Below are 16,366 nucleotides of genomic sequence, written 5' to 3'. Positions count from 1 at the left end.
GCCCGTAGCACCCCGTGAGTACAGGCATCCAGCTACGCACAGAGTTAAACCGCTTCCCAAGACAGCACAGTGACGGAGACAGGCCCGAGCTAGAGCCATCTGGTACACATGATCCCTTCGCTGCAGGCCTCAGATGAGGGAGCCCTAGGGCAGAGCCGTCCACCAGGAACTCCTTACCGAAGGCAGGACTCAGAGTGACCACTGAGGAACGGGCAGGGCCAGACATTTGATGTGCAGGATGGCCATACCCAAGTCTGCAGAAAGTGCCCACTGCTCTCCTCCTATTCTCCCACAGACAAGAATTGAGTATTGCGATCCCTCCATGTGACCGCTGGGGAAACTGAGGCGGGAGGGGAGGAGGGCCAGGCATGGCTGGGCATTCTCCCTCAACATCATGCTGTGTTATCATCTTGCTGCAAATGCCCTGTGGCCTTGTGCGGGCAGCACCAGGGATGTCTGGAGCAGGGGGCTGTGAGCTGGTCAGCAAGAGCCCTGGGAGCCCTGGTCCCCGTCCACTCTGGCCGTGCATATCTGGGAACTCACCTTCTGGCCGCACAGAGCAATGGTGTTTCCCACAAGCCCCAACCTGTGCTTCCACCAGCTCACACTGGACCAACAGCAGCTGGCACGGCCTGGAGTGTCTCTGTCTCCTCGGGTGTTAGGGAAGTTCTCAGGAACAGAGACAGAGTCTGTCCATCTCCGCTTTGACTCCACGGCCCTGCAAGGAGACAGTCTTCATGATGCGGGTGTTGTGCTCATTCATTAATTACACATGACCTCCTACACCCGGGGTGGGGGGGAACTGTCCCCATCTTTCATGCCTCAAGTTCCCCTGCTCACCCCTCCTGTGTCCCACAACTGGCAGGACTGACCCTCTGGGGCTTCTAGAAGCTGTAATTGGCCAGGTAGTGCCTGCCTTCCTGGTGGGAACTGAGGCCACAGACAGGGACCGGGGGGCGGTGGATGGCTGGGACCCCATCTGGAAAGTAGAAGGGGTTAATCTTCAAGGTCTATGCTGTCATCAGCAGCATGCTAGCACCAACTTCCTCTTCTGTGGTCAGTTACCTTCCAGACATTAGCCCTGGCCTTCCTACTGGGGCTTCCTCTCTGTCCTGTGACAGCGAAGCACCATGACTCTGGCCCCGAAGTTGTTGCCACTGCTGCTGTCCCTGCTGTGGGCAGGTGAGTGGGCCGAGGGGCGGGGCCCGGCGGGCGGGGGCTGCCGCTGACCCTCGATTCCCCGCAGGGTCCCTGGCTCAGGACTCAGAATTCCGGCTGCAAGTGCAGGAGACCGTGACGGTACAGGAGGGCCTGTGTGTGCGTGTGCCCTGCAGATTCTCCCACCCCGATCGTGGATACACCGACGATGACCCAGCTTATGGCTACTGGTTCCGGGAAGGGAGTGATTACAGCCAGCGTGTTCTCGTGGCCACAAACGACCCAGATCCAGAAGTGCAGGAGGAGAGCCGGGGCCGATTCCACCTCCTCGGGGACCCCCGGGACTACAACTGCTCCCTGGACATCAGAGACGCACGGAGAAAGGACTACGGGACATACTTCTTTAGGGTGGAGAGAGGGTCTTATGTGAAATATACTTACCTACAGAACCAGCTCTCCGTGCGCGTGGCCGGTAAGGAGTGGGGTCAAGGAGAGGACACATGTCCCATGCATGGATCCTGAGGGCCCCTGGGGCAGGGCTGGGAAGGGACCCCTGCTCTCCATGCTGGCTGGGGAGGAGACGGCTGGCCTGAGGTAGAGGCTGCTTCTAGGGGCACCCTCAGGGTCCCCCTCCAGGATCTCTGGCTCTCTCCTCCTCAGCTCAGACACAGACACCTGACATCCACATCCAGGAGCTCCTAGAATCTGGCCACCCCAAGAACATTACCTGTAGCGTGCCATGGGCCTGTGAGAGGGGGACACCGCCCACCTTCTCCTGGACCGGGGAGGCCCTCACCTCCAGGGGCTCCAAGACTCCCCAGTCCCCCGTGCTCACCCTCACCCTGAGGCCCCAGGACCACGGCACCAACCTTACCTGTCAAGTGACCTTCCCCGGAGCTGGTGTGAGCACGGAGAAGACCATCCAGCTCGACGTGTCCTGTGAGAGCCAGGCCGGGACGCCAGGGTCCCTGAGGGCTGGGGGTGTTGGGGAGGGGGCGGCAGGGGCTAGAATCCTGGGGAGGAAGGAAAGAAAACACCCATTGGCCCTTTCCCATTTCTGAAGTTTCTGGGGGGAAAGGGCCAATGCTCCCCTTCCTGCCTCTGAAAACATTGACGTCTGTCTGTCCAGATGCGCCCCAGAACGTGACCATCAGCGTATTGCGAGGAGAAGGTCCAGGTAGGGTACAACCTCTCCTCTCGGGCTGTGGTGCAAGTGGCGTCTGTCTGCACCCTTCAGAGCAGAGCTGGGGTTTCAGAACTCGGGTGGGAGAAGGGCTCAGACCAGGTGTGGGGGCAGCAGAGGTGGGGAGCACCCCACTGGCTCCTTCGCTAACACACTGGCCCCTCCCAACCGCTGACCCGGCTCTCAAGGGTGTTGCGTGACCTCCATGCCTGATGGGGGTGGCCGTCCCCCGTGCCCCAGCTACGCTCTCCTCCCAAACCTTGCCCCATTCCCCGGAGGACCCGGACCCTGCCCGCTCCTACAATTCCCTTCCACACTATAATGTTATTGTTGAAAACAGTAAGCATAACATGTGTCTCGGTCTGCTCGGGCTGCCGTAACAAAATGCCACAGACTGAGGGGCTGAAGCATCAGACATTCATCCCTCACATTTCCGGAGGCAGGTCCAAGGTCAAGGTGCCAGCCTATTTGCTCCTGGTAAGAGCTCACTCCCTGGTAAACAGCTGCTTCCTGGCGGTGTTTTCTTCTTATAAGAGCACTAACCCAGGGACGCCTGGGTGGCTCAGTCGGTGAAACGTCTGTCTTTGGCTCAGGTTATGGTCCCAGGGTCCTGGGATCGAGTCCTGCATCTGGCTCCTTGCTCAGCAGAGAGCTTGCTTCTCTCTCTGCCTGCTGCTCCCCCTGCTTGTGCGCTCGCTCGCTCTCTGACACATAAATAAAATATTTAAAAAGATTTTTTACCTAATCACCTCCCAGATTGAACCCTAATCACCTCCCAAGGGTCCATCCAGATGCCTCCAAATACCACCATATTGGAAGTTAGGGCTTGGACATAGGAGCTTGAAGGGAACACGATCCAGCCCCCAGCAAAGAATAAGAATAAAATAGTGTTCGGTACCTGTGTACCTCCCCTCTTGGTGTTTTTTTCCGAATACAACCTATGCATCTACATTTAAAAACACACACATACATACACACCATGCTATAGGCACCGCTCTGTACCTTTATTATTTTTTTAAGTTTTTTTTTAAAGATTTATTTATTTTTATTTATTCGACAGAGATAGAGACAGCCAGCGAGAGAGGGAACACAAGCAGGGGGAGTGGGAGAGGAAGAAGCAGTCTCCCAGCGGAGGAGCCTGATGTGGGGCTCTATCCCAGAACGCTGGGATCACGCCCTGAGCCGAAGGCAGACGCTTAACCGCTGTGCCACCCAGGCGCCCCTATTTTTTTAAGTTTTAATTCAAATTCCGTTAGTGAACGTACAGTGCAACCGAAGTTTCAAGTGCACAGCATAGTGATTCATCCCTTCCTTACGTCACCTGGGACTCATCTCTACAAGTGCCCTCCTCATTCCCCTCTACCTATTTCCCCATCCCCCCACTCCCTTCCTTCCAGTAACCATCAGTTTGTTCTGTATAGTTGAGTCTGTTTCTTGATTTCTCTCTCTCTCTTTTTTGCCTTTGCTCGTTTGTTTTGTTTCTTAAATTCCCCATATACGTGAAATCACCTGGTATTTGTCTTTCTTCCAGTTGACTTATTTCACTTTGCTATTATTTTTTAAAGGGTTATTTATTTACTTTATTTTTTTAAAGATTTTATCTATTTATTCGACAGAGAGAGAGACAGCCAGAGAGAGAGGGAACACAAGCAGGGGGAGTGGGAGAGGAAGAAGCAGGCTCCCAGCGGAGGAGCCCGATGCGGGGCTCGATCCCAGAACGCTGGGATCACGTCCTGAGCTGAAGGCAGACACTCAACGAATGAGCCACCCAGGCACCCCTATTTATTTACTTTAGAGAGAGAGTGCACACACGTGCGTTTGAGGGGGGGGAGAGGCAGAGGGAGAGAGAGAGAGAGAATCTCCAGGCAGACTGCCCACGGAGCCCAGAGCCTGACGATGCGTGGGGCTTGGCTTGATTCTAGAACCCTGAGATCAAGATCTGAGCTTAAATCAACTTGATCGCTTAATTGGCTGAGCCATTCAGGTGCCCCTCACTTAGCTATTATTTTTTAATAAACTTTTCATGGTGGAGTAATTTTAGGTTTACATACTACAGAGAGTGTCCATAAAGCCCTTGTCTAGCTTCCCTTGTCATTAAAAGTCTTAACACGTCCGTGAAGCATTTGTCCCAACTAAGTAAGTGACGTTGGTACAGTGCTGTCTCTATGAGTACACAGGAAAACTTCATTCTTACTGAGGACTCCGTGGTCTTCCAATTAGAAGTATATTATACTAGAAACCACTTCATGAGTCCCCATTGGTGGAAAGCCATGGTGTTTCCAGAGTTTTGTTAAGGCAAATAATACTTGTATATTTGTATATATAACTTGTATAAACATTCCCCATACATGTGCACATGTCTGTAAGATAATTTCCCAAAAAGTCCCAAATCAAAGGTATGTTTGTCATTTCTACAGAAAACTGCCAAATCACGCTGCACGGAAGTCGTTCTGTTTCTAATCCCCACCTGCTGAACATTTTCATCCTTGCCCATCTCTTAAGTGAATTCACTGTCATTTAAACTTGCCTTTTGTAAACAGGTTGTGTATCTTTCATTACGTTTAAGAGTCATTTGTATTTCTTTGTGGACCTTTTCTTAATGCTTTGAAGAAGTGCTTTTTACATTAAGGAAATCAGCTGTGTGTTAGTGGAAAGGATTTATTTCCAACTTAATAATGGCCTTTTGACTTAGCTTATGGTGACTTTGTTTGACAAAAACATGGTGTTTTGAGGGGAGGCGTTGGCTTACACTGGCTGGCGAGACCCAATTGTGTCTGTGTTTTCCCAGTTCTGGGTTCAATGACATCTAGTTGGGTGCTGAAAATCGGCTAAGAGGGAAGTATTTACGCCAAGGAAATTGACAAATCGGGACTTTCTTTTTCCTCCCCTCCCCTTCCCCCTCCCCAGTGAGCTAGTTAAACACATAGCAGTAAACCACTGTTACACGCATCAGTATTTCCTTTCATACCTCTGTCTTTCCCCAACCTGTTAGTATTTTTGAATCCTCAGTAGTGTCATATCAATACTCTCAAACATACACATTCGCTCGAGCCTTACAGACTTTATCTGCTCTTCCCCGAGCATGCAGCGTCATTTCGCGCCCTGCCCATAGCTGCACTTTCTGCACCTGCCTCCAGCAATGTCCTTCCGGGCCAGCTCCCGGCGCCTCTCATGCGCCACTTTAGCCTCTCCTCCTCCAGGAAGCCCTCCAGGAAGCCCTCCCATCCTTAGGGTTCCCCCAGCACAATGTACCCCCATCGCAAAACACATCGTGCTGTTCTATGACATCTGATTCTCGCTCACAAGACTGTGAGCTCTCAGACACAACTAAATTAGACAGGTCTTAGTGAGCTTAGAGAAAGACAGAATGCACACGGGCCTCTTGGAAAGGCTGTGGTGCCTGTTCTCAGCCCTGACCCCTTCGGCTGACCGACCGAAACAGATTTACATGATGTGAGGAAGAGAGACAGAGAGACAGAGACAGAGAGAGAACACTCCTAGTGAGGGCCAGGGCTTAGCTTTCTTTCTGTCTTGCCAGGACTTGAGGCTCTGGGCAACGGTTCATCTCTCCCAGTCCAGGAGGGCCAGTCCCTGCACCTGGTCTGCGTCGACGACAGCAGCCCTCCTGCCAGGGTGAGCTGGACCCGGGGTAGCCTGATCCTGCAGCCCTCGCAACCCTCAAATCCTGGGGTACTGGACTTGCCCCGGGTGGAACTGGAGGACCATGGGAGATACGTCTGCCGAGCCCAGCACCTGTTGGGCTCCCTGGAAGCATCCCTGAACCTCCTTGTGAAGAGTGAGTTGGAACACGCCTGGGAAGGAGGCCTGGGCCCTAGGGAGCGGGGCCTCCTCTGATCCCTCTCCTGTCTTCCCGCAGATCCCCCGCGGCTGCTCCCCCCCTCCTGCTCCTGGGAGGGCGAGGGGCTGCACTGCCACTGCTCCTCCCAAGCCCAGCCCGCCCCCACCCTGCGCTGGCGGCTGGGGGAGGGGCTGCTGGAGGGGAACCACAGCAATGCCTCCTGGACTGTCACCTCCAGCTCTGCGGGGCCCTGGGCCAACAGCTCCCTGAGCCTCAGCGGGCCTCTGGACTCCGGCCTCAGACTCAGCTGCGAGGCCCGGAACGCCCACGGGCAACAAAGCGTGGCGGTCCTGCTGCTGCCAGGTCAGGGAAATATGAAGGGTGATGCCCGGGGAAGGGGGTGCCTGAACCAGGATCCCAGAAGACATTGAGGAGAGAAGTGGCTCTGACTTGGGCAAAGGGGCACTCGAGGTCAGAGTCCTCTGTAGGTTGGCGGGGGAGGGGTTGAGGGAGGGGCTGGGGGAACAGGAGGCTGGGATCACATGGGGGTGCAAAGGAGCCAGTCCTGGGTAGAAGTGGACACACCCCTGGGTCATGGATTCCAGAAGGCCGGATGCTCAGGGGCCTGCGTGGAGGGGCTGGAGTTTACCCTAGGTCTCTCACCTGCAGGGAGACCAGGGCCCACGATGGGTGTGACTCAGGGGGCCATCTGGGGAGCTGGTGTTACAGTCCTGCTTGCTCTCTTTCTCTGCCTCATCATCTTCTTCGCGTGAGTGGTGGGCCTGGTTTGGGTGAAGCCCTCAGGAGGTTGGGTGGGGAGGGGACTCAAAGAATATCCCAAACTCAAAGCCCAGAGCTGAAGAAGCATGGCAAGGTGACGCAGCCAAAGAGGGGTACAGTTCGTCCAAGTGGCATCGGAAATCCAGCCTCCTGACATCGAGGCTGGGAGTAGTCTGTTCTCCACACGGGGCTCCCGCTGTCAGGGAGGAGGGAACATTCGTTCTCCTCCTGGTCTCTGCAGTCAGACAGCAGCCTTCGTGCCCTGCCTCAGTCAGCCATCCGTCCAGGCTCCCAGCGGTGAGCAGCCAGGCTGAAAGGCCCTGATCTCTCTCCTCAGAGTGAAGACCTACAGACAGAAATCAACCCAGAAAGCAGAGCGCGGGGATGGCGTCCATCCGGCCTTGAATACCGTCTCCCAGGTGCGTGGACAGGGCATCTCTTTCTATCTGGAGTCCCACCTGGACACCTCTCCTGGGATGGGGCCTGGGGCGGCTCACTCAGCACGCCAAAAGATGAGTCCCTCACTGACCCCCCCGAATTTGGTCCTCCCACGGGATTTCTCGACTCAGAGACCCAAGAGCCACCTTTCCCTCTCCCCTCTCCTCCATCTGCCAGAGCCAGTGATGGGCCAAGTGCCACCCATTTCCCTTTTAGCAAAGCTTTTTTTCCATTTAGCCCCTTCCCTGCCGAGCCCTCACTGTCTCCCCCCTGGGTCACTGGCCTCACCTCCAAGACTCCACCTCTCCACCTCTCCTCCCAAGCTTTGGGCAAGAAATTCCCCAAACACCTGTGAGCTTAAAATTTACTAAAAGCCACATTTAAAAAGCAGAAAGAAGCAGGAGATCGATTTTCATGTACATATTATTTAACCCAATATATGCAAAATATTATTTCACCATCATATCATCAATAATCAATGTACAGATTATTAATGAGATAGTCTGCATTCTTCCTCCTTCTTCTTCTTCGTTTCGTACTAAGTCTTTGAAAGCCAGGGTTTTTTTCACACTCACAGCACATCTCCATTCAGAATCACCACGTTTCACGTACTCGGTAGGCTCATGGGGCTAGGAGCCACCGTACTGGACACGTACTCCAGTTTCCTTGGTCTGGTGTTCTGCGACCTGTCCCCTGCTGAGCCTCCAGCCCACTTCCTGCCCCTGCCCACAAAATTAGCTCCTTATCCCCAGGCAGGGCTCGTTCTCTGTGAGTTTGTGCCTTTGCATGCATGATTTCCTCTGACCCTCTCCATTTACACTGGCCAGATCCCTAACCACGTTTCACGCTCCAGTTTAAATATTCTCCTGTTCTATGCAGGCAGACTGTCATTATGCCTCCCCGTAATAATCCCAGGCCTGTCCCCAGCACCCCGAGAGCCCCTTGGTGGATGGGGCTTCTGTGCCTCAGATCACAAGTTGCAATTAGATCATTTGCACGTGTGTGTGTGTGTGTGTGTGTGTGTGTGTGTGACAATTTGATACTGTCTCCTTGCCCTGATAGGCTGTCTGAGGTCAGAGATCGTGTGTGCTGAAGAGTTTCTTGACCTTGCTTACTCTGTTTTCATATCTGTAAAATGGGGATAACAGTTACATCATCCACGGGGTGGGGGTTGTACGGATTTGATGCCATTATGATGAAATGAATGAATGAATGAATGAATCAATGAATGGATGAATGAATGCTCAGGAAATGGGCATGAAGTGGATAAATGGGTAAGTGTTCCCCAGCCCCCACTTCCCTTCTCCAGACCCAAAGGCCAGCTTCCATGCCTTTCCCTCATTCCACTCAGGATCACCTGAGCAAACCCTGGTCAGACAGACACTCAGACCCCCTGCCTCCAGCTGTGGCCACCTCCCCGTCAGAGAACGAGCAGGAGATCCACTACGCCAACCTCAGCTTCCACGGGCTGAAGCCACACAACTTCCAGGACCAGGAGACCACTGAATACGCAGAGATCAAGATCCAGAAATGATGACCCTAACCCGCCCCCTGCCTCCAGGAGGGCCAGCTCTGACTGGAGCCCGGACGGGACATCTCTGAAGAAATGCACGTCAGGCACTGAGTCCTTAAGACTTGACAGCTCTCTGAGCCAAAGCTTATAAATGGGAATGTGACATTTGTTGGAGTGGCAGAAAGTCACAGTTAGATTCCTGAGTTCAACCATCAGGCAAGCCACTTCACCTCCCCGTGCTTCCTCCCTGTGTTTCCTCCTCTGTAGAATGGGCACGTGGTTCAGTGGGAAAAAATGCACCATTGGCGTTGTTCAGTATATCCTTATGTGTGACGTTTACCTCAGGATGGAGGGACATATCAGCTTTGGAACATGTATTATTTTGTCTTTTGTTTTCTTTCTTCTTTTTGGGGGGAGGGGTGTCATGTATTCTTTTTAAAAGTAAATCTATTTCTCCATGTAACTCTCCAGCAGGAGTAGATATTTCCCAATACACGTATCGAACAAAGGATTCATCCATAGTATAAAAAGAATACATAAGGATCTTCCAAAAATCAATAAGACAAAGGCAGACAACCCAATAAAAAAGCGAGATATTCAAAGGGCCCATAGGCATATGGAAAGTTGCGTAATGTCAGCAGCTGTCAAGGAAATGCGAGTAAAGACCCCCATGCCGGGCCACGGCATGGCTAAAATAATAAAAACAGTATGTGGCTAAATAATAATAAAATTATTATTATTTACAGTGTGGCTAAAATAATAAAAAATAAAAATAAAATAAATAATAAATAATAAATAAAATAAAATTAATAATAAATAAATTAAAATAATAAATAAATAAATAAATAAACAAACAAACAGTGTGGCTAAAATAATAAAAACAGTATCAAGAACATCAGGTGTTGAAGACATTACACTAAGTGAAATAAGCCATCACCAAAGGACAAGTACTGCCTGATTCCAGTTATATCCAGGATCTAAAGCAATCAAATTCTTAGAAACAGAAGGTAGAGAGGGCACAGGGAAGGGAAAGTAGGAAGCCGCTGTTCAGTAGGCAGAGCTTCAGTTCTGTAAGATGAAGCTTCCTAGAGCTTAATGACGAGCATGTAATTAACACTACTGTATCATACACTTAAAAATATTTAAGATGGTAAACTTTATGTATGTGGTTTTTTTTTTTTTTTTTACCACAACAAAAAGGAGTAAATCATAGTGGTTACCAAGGGGTTTGGAGGCAGGGGGAGTGGATGGACAATTAATATTTAACGGGTACAGAATTTCATCCATCCAGGGATGGATGATGGCGATGGTTGGACAAGGTGAATGCACTGAATGCCACTAATTATACATTCAAAACAGTGCACAGTTTTATGTTATGTCTACTTTGCCACAATAAAATTTTTTTCTTGAAGAATATCAAGTATGCTTCAGCAGCACAGATCCTTTTTTTTTTTTAAGATTTAATTTATTTATTTGACAGAGAGAAACACAGCAAGAGAGGGAACACAAGCAGGGGGAGTGGGAGAGGAAGAAGCAGGCTCCCAGCAGAGGAGCCCGACGCGGGGCTCGATCCCAGGACCCTGGGATCACGCCCTGGGCTGAAGGCAGACGCTTAACGACTGAGCCACCCAGGTGTCCCAGCACATACCCTAAAATTGGAAAGATACAGGGAAGATTACCATGGCCCCTGAACAAGAATATCAAGTGTTTCTGAAGACTGGAGCGACAGGAAGTCTCATACGTTGCTGGGGGTCGGGGGGGGGGTGAGAATTGGCACCACCCCCTTGGGAAAATGTTTGTCACTCTCTCCTAACACTGAGCACAAGAGCCAGCAATTTCCCTCCAAGGTGTGTATCCAGCAGAAGTGCATACAGACGTCCAACAGATGTGCACGAGAATGTTCATGGCAGCTATGGCTGCCGCGGCTGAAAAAATGGAACCTGTCCAGGTGCCCATCAACAGTAAGACAGTTAGACTGCAGAGTACTCATGCAAGGGAAGAAGCAAATAGCAACTCCGTTCCACATGTGAGAATCTTACAGACATAGTGTGAAAGAATCCAGACACGAGAGTCCTCACTATGTGACATCTTTGATGTAAGGTTTAGAAACAGACAAAGCTAATCTTTGGTATTATTAGTCCAGATACTGGTTACCGTTGGGGGGTAGCGACAGGAAGGGGCCAGTGGGGACCTCCTGGGGTCTTCCGGTAAAGATCTGTATCTTGATCTGGGTCCTAACTGCTTGGTCAGTCTCTGAAACATTTTTGAGTAAAACCTTTGTGATTTGTACCCTTCTCTGTTTGAATAGTTTTCCTTAACTAAATTTACGTTAAGATTTTTTTAAAAGATGGGGCACCTGGGTGGCTCATTCGGTTAAGTGTGGGACTCCTGGTTTCCGCTCAGGTCATGAGCTCAGGGTTGGGACCAAGCCCAGCCTGGGGCTCAGGGGAGTCTGCTTCTCTTCCTTTCTCTCTCCCTCTGCCCGCCCCAACTTGCATGCGCACTCTGTCTCAAATAAATAAATAAAATCATTTTTTAAAAAAGATTTTTAAAAAGATCATCCTTGTAATTATCTAACTCTGATTTCCACCAGACTGTAAGCTCCCCCAGGGCAGGGCCAGCACTATGTCCCGCCCTGTGCTTTCAGAGCCCAGCCTTGGACACAGCACATGAAGCGGGCTCAGTAAACCTCTGAAATGCCTTGTACTTGAGTGCAAGGGGACGACCTGCCTGGGCTCTGCTGGGGCCTCCAGCTTGTGTTTCCAGCCCAGGGCTCTCTCCTGGACTCTAAATCCCTACGTCTTCTTGGACGTGTCTCCCTGAAGGACATGTCTCCTCACTTTCAGTGCGTCCCAGACTGGCTCCATGTCTTCCGTCAAGTCTGGTTCTCCCTTCGGTTCTCCATCCAGGATGTGGGAAAGTTCCACAGGGCATGCAGTCCGATACCCACCATCTTGGCAAAGAGAACATCAAGCTCCCATGTCTGCATCAACTGCAACTTCCCACCGGGGCACAATTACTGGTCTGGCACTCACTGGGATCTTGTGAAACAGGCCTCTTCCTCTTCTCTAATCTCGTAGACTCCAATTTACACTCCTGTCTGGCTGTTCCTCCAAGAGGCCACTATCTGAAACACTTCCGGAATCTGGTGAGTCTGCATCTTTTCCTCCCCCGCTGGAGGCCATGAGGTCCCCTTGGCCGTGGTATAAAGTGCCCCAAGAAGCAACTATCAGGTCCAATAGTACTCAAGCCCCAACTTCCAGCATGAAGACTTCTTCCACCCCTTCCTGCTATCCTGGGGAAGACTCTGGAACTCCCTCCTCTGGAACCCCGCAAATCCCATTCATCTCTCCACCATAGCTTTAATCACAGCATCTAGAGACAGTGTCAGTGGTCTTTGTGAAGGTGGTAGGGGACAGTGGTTAAATGTTTAAGCTCCTCCATAATAGCCAAAGGGTGGAAACAACCCAATGCCCATCAACGGATGAATGGATGAATAAAATGTGGTCTATCCATATAATGGAATATTATTCAGCCATTAAGGGCTGAAACCCTGATACACAGAACATGCATGAACCTCAAAAATAGGCTAAGTGACAAAGGTCACCTATTGTATGATTCCATTTATATGAAATATGTAAAAGAGATAAATTCATAGAGACAGAAAGCAGATTAGGGGCTGCCAAGGACTATGGAGAAGGTGAGTTTAGTGGGTGTAGGGTGTCTCTTTGGGGTGGTGGAAATGTTCTGGAATCAGATAGAGGTGACGGTTACCCAACATTGTGGATGTTCTAAATGCCACTAAATCGTTCGCTTTAAAATCATCAATTTCATGTTCCGTGAATTTCCCCTTAATTAAAAAATAATAATTTAAGTTCTTCAGAGTCATTCTGCCAGGATTCAAGCGCCCAGTTCACCGCTTAGCCTGTTGCTGCTTCCACTTGCTCCTCCCTCAAATGAGAATAACATTTCCTAGCTCGTTTGGTGGTTTCGAGAATGTACTGAATTAATGCACGCAAGGAGCCTCTGTGCCCAGCGTGTGGTGAGCTGCTGGCTCTTGGAGACGGGTCAAAGCGCACTCGGCCAAGGGTGAAACGCTGCCCAGGTAATCATTCGACTGGTTGAACGACCTCTAGGCTTCAACCTTAGACACCTGATGTCAGGTTCTCCACCACACCATGATCAAGAGGGCCACCGACCCTGTGGTCCCAGGGAAAGGCCATTAATGTACAGTTAAGCAAAGGAGAAGTACGAGGCCTATTTCAAGTGTTCAAGGCCAGGGTTTTGTTTCGCTTCCCCCCTCTCATCGCCCATTCCCGTGAGTCACCAAGTTCCCTATCTGAGCCCTCCTCTGCATGCCCAGATCAGGTCTCACTTGCCCTTTCTCCCCCAGGACCATTAGAACAGCCACCTTCCCAGCCCCTGGGCTCCCCATCAGCCCACCTGTCCCTCCCCTGCTAAACGCCTTTCAGTGCCTGCCCCTCCCCCTCCACATGAGGGATCAACTCCAGTGAGAGCTACTCGGGAATTTCCACAATGTCACTGTCACCTGCCTCCCCCCTTTCTCTCAGCCACCATCCCGCACACACCTCAGCCATGTCCTTGCCGCTCCCTGAACATCCCATGCCCTGTTGTGCTCTCCATGCTTCATTCACACGGTTCCATCTCACTGGGATAGTGTCCCCTTTCTCCATCCTTGCAGCACATAATCATCCTTGGAGATCTGGCTCAAATACCACCTCCTCAGACAGCCTGCCATCCCTACCTGACCCCCACCCCAGCCCTGCAGCTTCCCGTGCGTTGGATTGGGGCATGGTTTAACGTGCTCAGTGCTCTCGACATTTGGGCATTAAGGGCTGAAGGATTCTTCATGGTGGGGGGCTGTCCTGTGCTTTGACCAGTGGCCTTGGCCACACAAGATGCAAGGAGCTTCCCCTACCCCTTTTTAACTACCAAAAATGACTCCAGACATTGCCAAATGTCCACGGAGGGGGAGATGGTACACAAGGTTCCCGGCTGAGAACGACTGGGTTAGGGCCACCCTCCTCTGCACTCATGTAAATACTTCAGCAGAATGACCAACTTTCTCTAGTTCTTCTTTTCAGGGTCACCACAAACACCACTTCACTTCTGGCCAGTTACAAAACAATTCAGGCCACTTCCGTTCCTTTGCATCACATTCAGGAGGGAAGCCTTGGGAAATCCCTACTTTTCTCCCCATTTCTTCATTTGCCAAACTTTGACTGCATGCCTATTATATTCCGGGAACACCAAGGGGAAGAAGACACAGTTTCTGCCTCAGAAGAGCTCAAGGTCATCAGTGGGGTTCAGGGAAGGGACAGAAATACACAGCCTATTAAAACACAATGTGATAAGGCTCCTGTAAAGATGGGTGCAGGGTATGTAACAGATAAGGAGAGCCCATGGTCTGAGGACACAAGGGCGAAAGCTCAGACCTCTGCCTAGGGGTGGGAAGAGGGTTAGAAAAGGCTTTTGAGGGGTGCCTGGGTGGCACAGCGGTTGGGCGTCTGCCTTCGGCTCAGGGTGTGATCCCAGCGTTGTGGGATCGAGCCCCGCATCAGGCTCCTCCACTATGAACCTGCTTCTTCCTCTCCCACTCCCCCTGCTTGTGTTCCCTCTCTCGCTGGCTGTCTCTGTCTGTGTTAAATAAATAAATAAATAATCTTTAAAAAAAAAAAAAAGAAAGAAAGAAAGAAAAGGCTTTTGAGGAGAAAGTCCTTTCAAGCTTCACCTTGAGGGGCAGGCAGGAGTTGGCCAAGCTGAGGAGAGGAAAAGCAGCCCAGGTAGTGATCACATCAGGTACAAAGCAAGGAAGTGGGGGTTGACCTGGCAGCTTTATGGACAAGGACAGTCAGTCTGCAATAGAGGGAACCTGGGGTGAAGGAGGCAGGGTTAATTTTCCCCCTGGAAACTCTGCTCTCCAAGGGCCCTGTAGCCAGGCTGAGGACGCTGGGCTCCATCCTTCAGTCTGCCACACACACAAAAATGAATGGCTTTAGATAGAGACTTTGTTCAAAAGGATTATTGCTATAAGAAAGGGAGGATTAGTGCAATAGGGGAAGGAGGAGAACTCTTGCCACGGAACAAGTCTGAATAAATCTGAAAAGATGGAAATGACGCAGGGCATCTTTTCTGATCACAGTGGAATGAAACTAGAAACTGATGACAAGAAGGAAAACTGGAAAATTCTAAATATGTGGAAATTAAAAACATGCTTCTAAACAACCAGGGGGTCAGAGAAGAAACCACAAAGAAAACTAGGAAAATACCTCAGGCAAATGAAAACTAAAACACAGCATACCCCATGGGATGCAGTGCAAGCAGTGCTCAGTGAGAAATGTTAAGCTGGAAACGCTTACCTTAAACAGGAAGAAAGATTTCAAATAAACCGCCTAATCTCACATATTAAGGAGCTAGGCGAAGAAGAATAAACCAAACCCAAAGTTAGCAGAAGGATCGAAATAAAAAGATTAAAATGGAGATGATTGGAAGGGAATGGAACAACAATAGAGATAATCAACCAGGCCAAAAGTTGGTTCTTTGAAAAAGATCAGCAAGATTGGCCTACTTTTAGCTAGATCAACTAAGAAAGAAAAAGACTCAAATTACAAAATGAGGAATAGAAGTGAGGACATTATTACTGATTCTACCAAAATAAAAAAGATTATAAAAGTGTACTATGAACAGGGGCACCTGGGTAGCGCAGTCGTTAAGCGTCTGCCTTCAGCTCAGGGCGTGATCCCGGCGTTATGGGATCGAGCCCCACATCAGGCTCCTCTGCTATGAGCCTGCTTCTTCCTCTCCCACTTCCCCTGCTTGTGTTCCCTATCTGGCTGGCTGGCTGTCTCTCTGTGAAATAAATAAATAAAATCTTAAAAAAAAAAAAAGTGTACTATGAACAATTGTACACCAACGAATTGGGTAACCTAGATAAACGAACACATACCTAGAAACACACAATATAGCAAGACTCGATCATGAAGAAATAGAAAATCTGATAGACCTATAACTAGATTGAATCGGTAATCAAAAACCTCTCAACAAAGAAAAGCCCAGGACCAGATGGCTTCACGGGTGAATTCTACCAAACATTTAAAGAAGAATTAGGGATGCCGGGCTGGCTCAGTTGGTAGAGCGTGTGACTCTTTTTTTTTTTAATGTTCAGTTAGCCAGCAAATAGTACATCATAAGTTTTTGTTGTAGTGTCCAACGATTCATTAGTTGCGTATAACACCCAGTGCTCATCCCAACACATTCCCTCCTTAATACTCATCACTTGGTCACCCCATCCAGCGTGTGACTCTTGATCTTGGGGTTCTAAGTTCGAGCCCCACATTGCCTGTAGAGATTACTTAAAAATAAAATCTTTAGAAAAAAATAATAAAGAAGAATTAATACAAGCCCTTCTCAAATTCTTCCGAAAAGATAAAAGAGGAAAGAATACTTCTTCCTAACTCATTCAATGAGGCCAAGT

General features: G+C 50.0%; 1 protein-coding gene and 1 pseudogene across 1 annotated transcript; both read left to right on the top strand.

Moving 5' to 3' along the window:
• The first annotated feature begins 1,045 nt into the window (after nt 1-1,045).
• LOC103657293 (sialic acid-binding Ig-like lectin 5) lies at nt 1,046-9,334 on the top strand. Its single transcript, XM_008684718.2, has 9 exons — nt 1,046-1,182; nt 1,247-1,630; nt 1,819-2,097; nt 2,288-2,335; nt 5,880-6,137; nt 6,219-6,503; nt 6,810-6,909; nt 7,258-7,339; nt 8,710-9,334. Exons 1-9 carry the CDS (start codon nt 1,131-1,133, stop codon nt 8,890-8,892), a joined length of 1,671 nt encoding a protein of 556 aa, XP_008682940.1. The 5' UTR covers nt 1,046-1,130; the 3' UTR covers nt 8,893-9,334.
• Nucleotides 9,335-10,503: 1,169 nt separating this feature from the next.
• Nucleotides 10,504-10,604, top strand: LOC121103585 (annotated as a pseudogene).
• The last annotated feature ends 5,762 nt before the right edge of the window (nt 10,605-16,366 follow it).

Source organism: Ursus maritimus, unplaced genomic scaffold (assembly GCF_017311325.1).
Source record: "Ursus maritimus isolate PB19 unplaced genomic scaffold, ASM1731132v1 scaffold_19, whole genome shotgun sequence".
NCBI lineage: Eukaryota > Metazoa > Chordata > Mammalia > Carnivora > Ursidae > Ursus > Ursus maritimus.
This window is presented reverse-complemented; position numbering and strand designations above follow the sequence as displayed.